The sequence below is a fragment of the Bidens hawaiensis genome, unplaced genomic scaffold, assembly GCF_021521415.1.
Source record: "Bidens hawaiensis isolate Kalapana, Puna unplaced genomic scaffold, B.hawaiensis_p1.1 tig00006807_1, whole genome shotgun sequence".
In the NCBI taxonomy this organism is placed as follows: domain Eukaryota; kingdom Viridiplantae; phylum Streptophyta; class Magnoliopsida; order Asterales; family Asteraceae; genus Bidens; species Bidens hawaiensis.
Genome location: NW_027491465.1, coordinates 1,153,060 through 1,166,416, shown reverse-complemented (window position 1 = coordinate 1,166,416; position 13,357 = coordinate 1,153,060). Strand labels below are relative to the sequence as shown.

Sequence of the window (13,357 nt, the reverse complement as noted above, 5' to 3'; positions counted from 1 at the left end):
AATACCTGACGAGTTTAAGATCGAGTACGAGACACAATTTAATAAGGGAAAATTCCCATAGTAGCCCATTTAAAGAATGTGTTTCCAAAATTATCCTTAATAATTCAAGTTTCCAACTTTGTCCCTTTGTTATCTCGTCGCCGACGACATGATAGCGAACACCGACGATGCATTAAAATATTTAATTAAAAAGAAAAAAAGTATAGTAATTTTAATATAATTACAAAAATGAGGATAAGAAACTAACTGTAAATGCTTTTTGTATTCCACCACAAGATCATTCGTCAAAAATTGTTAATTTAGCAGAAAGAGTTGTTCTTTATTACACTAATATGGAATTTTGAAACTTTAAAAAGAGGTGGCATATATTATTATTATTATATGTAAAACATTCATTTCTCCACCCAACTCTCGTTGATTATAAATTTTGTCCTCTCTTCCATCTTCATAGTAACTCCCTCTTCCCCAAAATCTCTCTCTCTCTCTCTCTAGATAGATAGATCATCCATGGCTGTAGCTTCAGGTTGTTGTACGAACCTGCGTGTCACTTGTCATCCATGCATCACAGTTCCACCACTCACCAGAAAACAACAACAGCAGGTGATTTTTTTTGTAATCAAATTTGGAATATACATAAAATGTTGTTTGATCGGGGTTTTATTTTACAGTTCCGAGTAAGAGCGTCGGCATCGAGACCGGATTCGGAAGATGCGAAGATCACACTTAAAAAGGGCTGGAAGATTGACTTCTCCGGCGAGAAACCGGCCACGCCATTACTGGACACCATTAATTTCCCGGTGCACATGAAAAACCTTTCTACACAGGTGCCAACCACGTGACCACTTAGTCTGTTACTGCTTCTATTCTACCCCTCCTTGTACGCTATGCATGATTTCTTGTACGCTTGGTTTTTTCTTTTTCTTTTTTTGGTTTAGGATCTTCAACAGTTGGCAGCAGAGCTTAGAGTTGATATTGTATACTCAGTTGCAAATACAGGTGAGTTTTTTTTGTTTTTTGTTTACTTGATTGAACGGCTGACTCACGCACCCTCTGATCGATTTCACAGGCGGGCATTTGAGTTCAAGCTTAGGAGTGGTGGAATTAGCGGTGGCGTTACACCATGTTTTCAACACACCAGATGACAGGATCATTTGGGATGTTGGTCACCAGGTGAACAAGTTATAATTAATTAATTCATGATTAAGACCCTACCGGACCGAAATGAAAAATATTGATTCCGAAAACAAGTGAAACTGTATTCTTTGTTCGATACTGGTACAGTTAAAAATATTGAAACTGAATGGTATCGATACGGATAACATGAATAAAACAATAATACTATTGGTAATTTGAAAATGTGAAATTAGGGGTTTGAGTTAATTTGGGTCTGGGTGGTGAAAACAGGCATACCCACATAAGATTTTGACTGGAAGAAGGTCAAGGATGCACACCATGAGAAAAACATCAGGGTTAGCTGGTTTTCCCAAAAGAGATGAAAGTGTTCATGATGCTTTTGGTGCAGGGCATAGTTCTACAAGCATCTCTGCTGGCCTAGGTAATCTTGTTTTACATAAATAAATAAATATTTTTGGTTTGACTATATCTTATCTTTAATTGGCTTTGTAATAAATTCGGTATCTTGCATTAATTTTTCTTCAAGTTTTAGATAAACGTGTGTTAAAACAAAGATTATTTTACTATTGTATCCATGTAAATAGACTGCTTTATATCCTTTAATGAATATATCTTTTTTTAACGCTTATATTACCTCAATTATAAAGTCTATTGACGTTAGGGGTGTGTATGGGTCGGTTTGAGCCGGTTTTGGTCAAATCCATAACCATAACCGATATGTCGGTTAATGGATACCATAATCATAACCGATCCGTTATGGCGGTTTTGGTAAATCGGTTTTGAAGGTTTAAGCGAGTCGGTTATGGGTCGGTTAACCGTAACCAAAACAATATAGTTGGGCCTAAAAGTTTGAAACCAAATATTAGAAAAAATGGCTTGAGATAATTCAAAAAAACATATAATCCAAAATATCAATATCAAATATTAAAAAAAAAACATTTTATAATCTAACATTGAAATTTAAGTAAATTTGATAACAAAGTTGAACTGAACACATCAGAATGGTATAATCCGACAATATGTTTGTTGAAAATAAATCCCAAACATATTGTTGGTTAAATAAAAGGGTCTGTTCGGTTATGGCGGGTTTGGAAGTATCTTTAACCAAAATCGACCCGCATTTGGCGCTTTTCAAAAATTCATTAAAACCGACCCACCGGTTATGACGGTTATCGGTTAAAATTGGTTCGGTTACGGCGGTTATGGTTCGGTTAACGGTTATGACGGTTAAATTGCTCACCCATAATTGACATATCAGGCAGGCTTTGAATCCCGATCTTCACTTTCAAAACTAAAAGCCCACCACCAAAACATACAATCAATCAATCGTATCCCGTGAAGTCCCACCAACAGCAAAGCTATAAGTAGGATCTGAGAAGAGTGGGATGTAGGCACACCGTACCTCTATCCAACTGGATAAAAAAGTAGATTCCAGAAACACCATCAGCTCTAAAATACATATGTATGAGCAATATTAAGGAAATGAAATAATAATAATAATAATAATAATAATAATAATAATAAAAAAAACAATAATAATAATAATAATAAAAATAATAATAATCCTATATGGTGTGTGATTAAAATAAGGTAAATAAAAACATTATGGTACTCATTTCTTTCTAAAATACGCTTTCTCTCTAAAAGATACGCGTATTATAAATTGAAACTAAATGACTTAAGCATGCACTAGAACGAAAAGGTCTCACGTCGGTCAAAGCAGAGGAACTATTTGTGTATTGTCGTGATCATAGTGAAAAATGATATTATATTTGAGTAAAGAGACAATATAGTTGAAGGAGAATCTTTAAGTTTAATGATTCTATACCAGCTAGGTATTTTGTCTTGTTATTTCCTCATTTTTTTATGGGAAATCTTTTTTTTTTAAGGAAGAAACTAACATGTTAAACAGATAACATGTTTTATAATTAATAACAATATAAGGTGTGTGCTTTTCTAATAAATGTTACTGAGAAAGTATATTAAATTCACAAAGTACAACGTGAGCAACTTTTATTTGACAATATCCTTTAGGTGTTAAAAGTTTATTCATTTTTAAAATATATCTTTATATTAAATGCACTTTAATACATATACGATAATATCGACAAATGATATACTACCACGGATGGAAGTGAAGCATTAGACAAGAGACAACACGGCCTCGAATTCGAATCCGATTACAGTCGGGTTTTATCGTAGTGAGCTTTCTGACAGTGGGTATTCTTCGAAACATTATATGGTGGGTTTGAGCTATCCAACGTTGTCTACGTATATGGTCGCCTTTTGTTATTTGGTTTACCCAGGTAGCTAGGCTTTATTCATTGGTCGGATAAAAAAAATCCAACCCACCAAATTTGTAATTTTCTCTAGCTCTTTATTTTTATCTTCAAACATTTCATGGAAATTAATAATTTTACTAAAAGAATATTACTTATATAGCGAAGACAAATAGACAATGAATTGGTGGAAACTTAAAACTGGGCCGATTGTAGGGCCACAAAAGTACAAGCATCTTTGTCCCATTACTGATCATATAGTTCTTGACAGGCATGGCTGTTGGGAGAGATTTATTAGGGAAGAGCAACAATGTGATATCGGTGATCGGAGACGGCGCCATGACCGCCGGACAAGCATACGAGGCCATGAATAACGCCGGCTTCCTCGACTCCAATCTAATCGTCGTGTTAAACGATAACAAACAAGTTTCATTACCGACCGCCACTCTGGACGGTCCAGCAACCCCCGTCGGGGCTCTCAGTAGCGCGCTAGCCAAATTGCAAGCCAGCAACAAGTTCCGGAAGCTTCGTGAAGCTGCAAAGGTAATCATATATATATATATATATATATATGAATAGAGTTTATTACACGGATGCTCCTTGTGGTAACACATTACTATAATCAATAATATTTTGTATACATCTATTAATATGTCATTTTGCAATGTGTATAGACAATTACGAAACAGATGGGGCCGCAAGCACATGAAGTGGCTGCAAAGGTGGACGAATACGCGAGGGGAATGATTAGTGCTAGTGGGTCGACTTTATTCGAGGAGCTCGGGTTATACTACATTGGTCCGGTTGACGGGCACAACATTGAAGATTTAGTGACTATTTTCGAGAAAGTGAAGTCGATGCCTGCTCCGGGGCCCGTTTTGATTCATATTGTGACCGAGAAAGGGAAGGGGTACCCTCCTGCTGAGGCAGCTGCTGACAGAATGCATGGTAAGTGGCACGGCTACTGTTAAATGCACCAAATTTTAAATGTTTTCAAATAATGAGTTATTGATAAATTGGTCAAAATAAGATGGCATACTAAAATTTAAAGTGTCACGTTCTCAGTGTTAATATGACTTCAATATACAAATGTTTTGTTGGTTGTTTTTTACATATTTACACAAGTTATATTATTTTTTATTATAATCCATTTTTTTCAACAATAGGTTAAAGTCATAAAAAAACAGCATCTTATTTTTTAAGAAAGAAACCCCCCAGGCCCCAACCTAATTTTGGTGTATAAAATTGCCTCAACTTCTAAAAAAATACAAGAAAATGTTACCAAACTAATTTTACATATTAAAGTTCCTAAACTTCTCTACAATGCACCAATTTTAATATTTCTAAGATAATGACATGTAAACAAATTGGTCAACATAAGGTGGTGTACAGGTACTTTTTGCTAAATATCCCATTTTATCTTATATTTTAATAAACCAAGTTTTTTCAAAAAATAATCGGTTGATCGATACCATAAAAAAAACCACATACCTTTTATTTTAAATGATAAAAAACCCGCCAACCTAGTTTTCATATATACTGTATTAAAGTTCTAACTTTTTCTAAATAATGACCTTTTAACAAATTGGTCAAAATTAATAAGATGGTAAACAGTTATTATTATTTTTCTTTTTTGCATAAATGTCACTTCATCATTATTAGGACTTTTAACATACAAAACTTAGTTTAGGACTTTAATAAATAAAATTTAAGTTTGTTTTATATTCAGGAGTTGTGAAGTTTGATGTTCCAACGGGAAAGCAGTTCAAGACAAAAACCCCTACACTCTCGTACACTCAGTACTTTGCAGAAGCACTTATAAAAGAAGCTGAGGTAGATAATAAGATTGTAGCCATACATGCTGCAATGGGAGGCGGCACCGGACTCAACTACTTCCAGAAGAAGTTCCCGGACCGTTGTTTTGATGTGGGTATCGCCGAGCAGCACGCGGTTACTTTTGCAGCCGGTTTGGCAACCGAAGGCCTTAAGCCCTTCTGTGCCATCTATTCCTCATTTTTACAACGAGGCTACGATCAAGTAAGCACTGTGTTTCTTATAACTATTAATCGGTAACTATTAAATAAATGATAACTAGGGGTGTGCATAGGTCAGATTTCAGCCCAAACTGAACCAACAACCATAAAATACTGTTTTTTTAATGGTTTTTTAAAATCATTCGGTTTCGAATTTTTTTATTGGTTGTGTTTGGTTTCGGTTTCGGTTTTGGTACACAGGCTTGAAAATTTTCGGAAAACAATAACCCAAAAAGATGAATGTGGGCTTGAAACTTTGAGGCTAAGAATTTTTGTTAACTAATGATAAACAGATTATGAACCTGGGTATTTGTCTATGAAAACCGTTCGGCTTCGGTTTCCACAATGGTTCGGTTTTGCCATTTGGGCCTGAATTTAAAGCCAAAAAGAAAAATGAAAAAAAAAAAATGAATTTGAGCGTAAAACTTTGAGCCATATAATTTTTTTTATTAATTAATGGTTATTACACATTTTGGACTAAATTTTTTTGGCTACACCATTTATTTTATATTATAAATTAACATTCATAATCATAAACCTTAAATTTACTAGCAAAGAAGTTTTTTTCCGGTTTTTAAGGGTTTTGGTTTTTGCTGCTGCTCGGTTCAGCTATTTTGGTTTCGAGCGATACATGCAATGCCGAAATCGATGCGGAATATCAGGCTTTGAAATAAAACATATAACTAAACCGTCGGTTTCGGGCTGGGTTTGGTTGTTTTGGTTTCATGCGTACCTCTATTGATAACCGGGTTTGACAAATATCAGGTGGTGCATGATGTTGATCTTCAAAAAATACCCGTTCGGTTCGCGATGGATAGAGCCGGTTTAGTTGGGGCAGACGGACCGACACACTGTGGAGCATTCGATATAACCTACATGGCGTGCCTTCCCAACATGGTGGTCATGGCTCCATCTGATGAAGCCGAGCTCATGCACATGGTTGCAACCGCTGCAGCCATCGATGACCGCCCTAGTTGCTTTCGGTTCCCAAGAGGCAATGGCATTGGAGTAGAGCTTCCCCTTAATAACAAAGGAGTCCCCATTGAGGTTTGTTCTTGACTTTGACTTTTTCAGTCAACACAAGCTTGTTTCTGACATAAAATGCAACACCAAATCATTATACGTTTTAAAAAAAATGTTTTTTACCTACATTTGTTATTGTTATTTACACGTGCGTCTAATCGATTTTGATGTTAAAATGCTTTGAAGTTTTAGAAACTTGACTTTGAAATGTTTTGACTTTGACCAGGTTGGTAAGGGAAGAATCTTACTTGAAGGGACTAGGGTTGCAATATTGGGATATGGTTCCATAGTTCAGCAATGTCTAGGTGCGGCTAGCTTGCTTCAAGCCCATAACGTGTCTGCAACAGTAGCCGATGCTCGATTTTGCAAACCGTTAGATACAGAACTGATCAAACGGTTAGCCAACGAACATGAAATCTTACTTACCGTAGAGGAAGGCTCGATTGGTGGCTTTGGATCACATGTGGCCCACTTTCTCAGCTTAAATGGTCTTCTAGACGGAAAACTTAAGGTAATGTTGTGTCCAAAATTCATTTGTTAAAAGAAATAACAAATCATTTACTGTAAACTAATAGTGATCGTGGGATTTGATTTGATTATTTTCAGCTTAGAGCAATGACTCTTCCTGATAGATATATTGATCATGGGGCCCCACAAGATCAACTTGAAGAAGCCGGGCTTTCTTCGAAACATATTTGTTCGTCTATTTTATCGCTTTTGGGGAAGCCAAAAGAGGCACTTGAGTACAAGTCAGTAATGTAAACCAAAGAACCAAAGTTGATCCTCATGTCGTGGTGATTAATTATGAATATGTGTTGTAGCTAATGGTGGATTAGTATTGTTATTGGGTAACATTTATTGTTAATGTAATAATACATTGCCGCAGAAGCAGACTATCTAAATTTACATGTTTCTTGTGATGGACCATCGGCTTGTTTAGTAGTGTCACTCTTGAAAATGTTTAATGTAAATAACTTACAAAGAATGAGTATCAGATGCTCTATAACACATAAACACACAAACTTTAAAAAGAGTTTTGAAAAATTCATAATGTTTTTTGTTTCCTTTTTTTTTAATGTATGCACATGATAAGTACAAAGGTGGTTCAAACACGTTTTCAGACAACTGAACCTTCCAACAATACTACAAACAGGATCAATACTCAAAAGAAGCAAATAGAATGTAAACACCTTTCCATTGTCCAACCCCCACTCAAAATGATGGTCGATGAATCCTTGTTCCACATAGAAGCCTTTTATGAATTTTTCACTGTATTTTATGTTATGCTTGTTTTCTACTTGACAAAAAATCTAACACTTTTAAAATCGTTTGGGACACTTTAATTAAAAGCAAATAATGAAAATAGTTAATCCTACATTATATAGCTGTTTGTATTTAGTTCTAACACTACTTATATATCAAAACTTAAATATATATATATATATATATATAGGGGTGGATTAACGTACAATAATGGCTTATCGTACATTACGTACGCGACCTTCCTGAGCGTTAGATTAAAAACACGCGGTGACAGTTTTGTAAATAACCCAACAGTAGTTCGCGATCAAATTCGTCGATTACAAATCGACTCTGATCCAAATTCGGAACTCGCCGCTCTATCTCATCCAATTTCAAACTCTAATTACAACTTAAAGTATGAAATCTCAAAAGTCAACAACCAAAATTGAAATAAAACGTTGTTGAATATTAATGATCTTCAAATTGATAAAAAAAAATGATGATTTAATCAATTGAATTGATGTGTAAGAGGCTTTAGAATCATGAGTCGATTATGAAATAGAAGAATAATACATTTAATTGAACTCTGATTAAAGGTTCATGTTTAAACGTTCTGCACAAACTTTAAACGTTTTGAACGAAATTAAAAGTCCAGAACAAAAAGTTTAGATGTTCAGAACTTCTAAACATTTGAAGTTCTTATTTAAACACCCCAAAACACAAACCTTTAAACGTTCAAGCCAAATCTTTAAACATTCAACACGATTAAACGAACATAGTCAACAATCAAAACCAGAAAAATGCCACTAAATTAATACGTTCAACTAATACGTTCAAAAATTAGAAGTTTTAGGTGTTCTAAAAGTTTCGAAGTTTTGAACTTCTAAACTTTTTATACTAAATAAACCTTTGAACGTTTAAACGTTCAATGGCTCAGATATGTTAAAATTAGGTTTTAGATGAATTACTCTAAAACAAAATTGAACTTTCATTATTGTTCGTTATGTTCAATTGCTTGATTAGTCCAATTCTCAATCTTCAATTAGTCCGACTCCATGAACTAGAACAAGGACGGAGAACACCGTTCCATGTAAGGCCCCGTTACCGGTACATCACATTTGGACGTTGAATTTACTCATAAACGCAGTTCTAAATATCAGAGTAATTAAAAACTTTCGCGGAAATAATAAAACTTGAACCATTCATTACAAACATCCATATTTTTGTCTTTTAAACATAACTTAAATTATAGAAATAAAACATCATAGCAAAATCCTCAGATGCCAGCTTCGTCCAACCTTGCCATGTGTCATTCTCAAGCTAACTGCCTCATTCTACTCACCTGCGTGCATACTAAAAGTCAGCTAAGCTGAGTGAGTTCTAGTTAATACAATCAACATACAATACGTTCTTATATTACATACTTGTCCTTCTTTACTTTCTTTCATACATGCGTAAGTATATACTTTCATTTTTACTTTCATACTTTCTTTCTTTCAAACTTCATATTTTATCTTTCTTTACATACATACTTATACATTTTAAAGAGCCTTTCACCATATAACCTCGCAGATATTATTAGGGTCTGCCACCCTTAAAGAGCTTTTCGCCCTATAACCTCACATATATTATTAGGGTCTGCCACCCTTAAAGAGCCTTTCGCCCTATAACCTCACAGAAATTATTAGGGTCTGCCACCCTTCTTCACAGATATTATTAGGGTCTGCCAGCTTCTTCACAGATATTAGTAGGGTCTGCCACCCTTTACCGTCAATTCCTTCATATCATACTTTCCTTTTCATTTATATATTTTACATACTTTTTTTCATTCTCGTGTTCTATAACGTACATACTTCATACATACAACATACATATAAACAATCACATCATCTAACTATCTCCTGACAGTACATGCAATATCCGAAGATCGTTCATGTACCATCAAGCATTCTTTTATAACATACACATATATCATAATAGGCATACACTTACCACTTAAGGTAAGTGTATTAACTAATCACATCGAGTATGCACACAGCCCCAGAAATATAACAAGGAATGGGGATAGAAACTCACCTGAATGCGGTTACGTTCACCGTTTATGGTTATCCCTTTCTTGAGCTGTGCACGACTAACTGTATAACAATTACACGTATCAATTTAACTGTCACTACCCATATCGTGTTTCTAGTTTAATTATTTCCGTCAACGAACCGGGTTCCGGGGGCAGCGCCCCTGGCAGCATGGTTCTAGGGGCGGCAGCCCCTAGCGGGGTCCAAGGGGCAGAGCCCCTGGCTGGGGTTAAATCATTTTCCATTAACATTTTAAATCATTTTCTAAGTTGGGCTTATTATTTTACTTAAGATAATGGGCTCGTTTGTTTTAAACAGAACATGGGCTTAAGCTTGTGGACTGAGCTAAGTCAGGCCCAACTGCCCATTATAGTATCTGGGTCAGCCGAGAACTCTTTGGCAGAGAACATGTGTTGACCGAGAACACATATTTGGCCGAGATCCATACTTAACCGAGAACTCGTGTTTTCGGCCGAGAACACATGGTCACCGATAACTCTGATCGAGAACTCTGGGTGACTGCATGTTTGACCGAGAACCACATGGTTTGACTAAGGATTCCTAAATTGGGCCGAGAACACCAAATTTAGCTCATTTTTTCTATCTTATGTTTCCACCTTGCCCAGATTACTTGTTCCATGGTTCAAATCATGAACTTTTAACCCTTTATCATCGTCATTCATACCCGTTTTACACCCATTACTATCACAGCTTCATGATCTATCCCGTTTTAGGCATAAAGCTTAGACCTTTATAGATTTAAAACATTCTAGGCTATATCTAGGGTTCACTTGGTGAACCGTTCATAATCTTGAGCTTGCTAAGTCCATTTTAGTCATCAAGTTTGTATTTTTATGAAACATCTAGGTCCGATCTTCTCTAGGGTCAAGTTTCATGGCAAAACGTTCATAAAAATGTAACCTTTAATCGTAAAGAACATACCTTTAGACGTTATTAGGGTCACGGCTAGCTTGGGACTCGATCTTGGACTTGTTAGCTCACTTGTATGATCGAAGATCTATGATTACTATGATCGGTTTATGGTTTGGATAATGAGCGACGACTAAGGAAGGTATATATGGCTTGAGTGTGTGTTTTTAAGGTTTAATATGGATAAGAATGGATGGAAATGAAAAGATTTAGGGTTTAAGGGGGTATTTATACTCCCTTAATCCCATGGACCTAAGGCCCATCTTTCCTTTTAGTCCATGATTAACTCCCTTTAATTAGCCTACTTATCTTCCCTTAATATTTTATTATTTCTTTGCCAAATCAAGTAAACTTGATTATTATAAGGAATAATATAAAATATTATTATTTGAGATTTTTGGGATGTTACATTCCATTTTCACATTAAATTTGATTATGTTTATGATCTTGGTCTGCAATTTATGAGTCGATGTATGATCGTAGTTGATGAGCGAAGGATTTAATTAGGGACGAAATCGGATTGAACAAATATTACAATCTTGTCACCGCGTGTTTCCACAAATCGACGTTCCAGACACTCGCGTACCTATTGTACGATAATGGATTATTGTATTGGATCCTTTATCTATATATATATATATATTTGGTAGAAGTGATATTACAGCGAGAAGTGCGAGAAGTGAAAGTGTAACTCCATTAAACTCTAATTTCACTCCTTTTCTTATGATGTTACCTACATGTATGTAGGTTGGTTGTATTTATGTCTTAGCTACACACATTCAAACCTACCTACAAACATATACAGGCGTACCTACACACATTCAAACCTACCTACACACATACAAACATACCGAGCCACATTCAAACCTACATACCTGCACACACACAAACATACATACACATATACAAAAATACGTACCTACACATGTACATACGCACCTACACAATAAGAAAGGGAGTGAGATTATGGATTAATGGAGTTACACATTCACTTCTCGCTGTAAAATTACTTCTGAAATGATCAAATACATATATATATATATATATATATATATATATATATATATGATTAGGTTCATTTCAGAAATGTTTCTTATTGCGAGAAGTGCGAGAAATTAATCCAACCAATCATATTTTTTCTTTTATTTCATCATTTTTTTAATGGCAAGAGTGTTATAGTAAAAGATGCATTTTTTCATATTTGGTAGGTCATAATGCATGGAGAAGTTACAGATAAGTTGTCTTCATATTTTAAAAAATATAGCTAAATAAACCTATATTATTATTATTTTTTTTGATATTTTATCAAATTCAATCTTGTTGATTTATCAATATTATTTTTTTCCTTCATAATTTGAATTTCATACATTTATCCAGATAATAGTTCGTAAATTCAATAGCGCAGCAAATTACACAGTACGTAAATGAACTTACACATGAATAAAATTACACATACACAATTTGAAATACCACCTACATAATACATATACGAGCCTATACAATACATAAATGAAACTACACACGGTAAAATCTATACATACACCATTAGAAATACCACATATACAATACATATATAAACCTACACAGTAATGTATGAACCTACACATTACACATACACAATTCGAAATACTAGATACACACTACGTATATAAACCTACACGATACACAAATGAACCTACACACGATAAAAATTACACATACATAATTCGAAATATCAATTACACAGTACATATGCGAACTTACACAGTAGGAAATAAACTTTTTTTTACTACATTAAACTATATATAATAAATAACTAATAATAATAATAACCTATACTTGTAAAAGTTTCACATACATATTCGTGATACCACTTAAATAGTACATATATAAACCCTACACAGTACAAATTTTTTTTTATTTTTTCATATTATACTAAATATAATAAATAACAAATCTAGCCTACAGTTGTAAAATTTTCACATACGCATTCGTGAGTCCACCTATACAATAGATTAATATACATGTGTATATAATATATAAAGTTGTGTAGGCAATATATAATATTTAACGTATTTTAAAAAATATGATTGAAGATATTATAGTATTTGATTACAATTATATTTGTTTGACATTAGTTTAATCAATAACATTAACTAAAAAACTGAAATTAAAAAAATTTATAGGTTAACTTTCATTTAGTTAGTAATAATAACAAATTAAGGTTATTAATGACTTAAGTTTTATTTTGAAAATTCTAAAAAACAAATACTAAACTACCCTTCTTCATTAAAATATTGATAGATTAATAATCATCATAATTACAAGTTTGTCATAACTTTTCAAATCCATTGATTACACATAATCAATGGTCTTGATTGATTTCCCGTACTTTACGCTATAATTTGACTTATTGCATGATCCATCCCCTATATATATCTATAGATAATTCACAGTAACATGTTTAAAACAAGGTTAAAATGGTCAATTTTTATACGAATTTTAAAACGGAAGGAAAATTATGTTTAATAAACAAGTAATTTTCTATTGATACTAAAATAATTAATTTTATTACAACTGGATTCAAAAATAAGATTGGTACGTGGATAGCCTGCACAACACGCTATAGTTGCGCTGCCATCACTATAAGATAAGAATAAGACTG

At 34.0% G+C, this 13,357-nt stretch overlaps 1 protein-coding gene across 1 annotated transcript; it reads left to right on the top strand.

Annotated features, from left to right (window-relative positions):
• Positions 1-447: 447 nt before the first annotated feature.
• LOC143633620 (1-deoxy-D-xylulose-5-phosphate synthase 2, chloroplastic-like) lies at positions 448-7,356 on the top strand. The gene is made up of 11 exons (XM_077101884.1): positions 448-600; positions 669-824; positions 936-996; positions 1,067-1,170; positions 1,405-1,555; positions 3,685-3,956; positions 4,088-4,361; positions 5,143-5,450; positions 6,212-6,493; positions 6,696-6,980; positions 7,076-7,356. The coding sequence occupies exons 1-11, from the start codon at positions 508-510 to the stop codon at positions 7,229-7,231; spliced, it is 2,142 nt and encodes a 713-aa protein (XP_076957999.1). The 5' UTR covers positions 448-507; the 3' UTR covers positions 7,232-7,356.
• Positions 7,357-13,357: the final 6,001 nt, after the last annotated feature.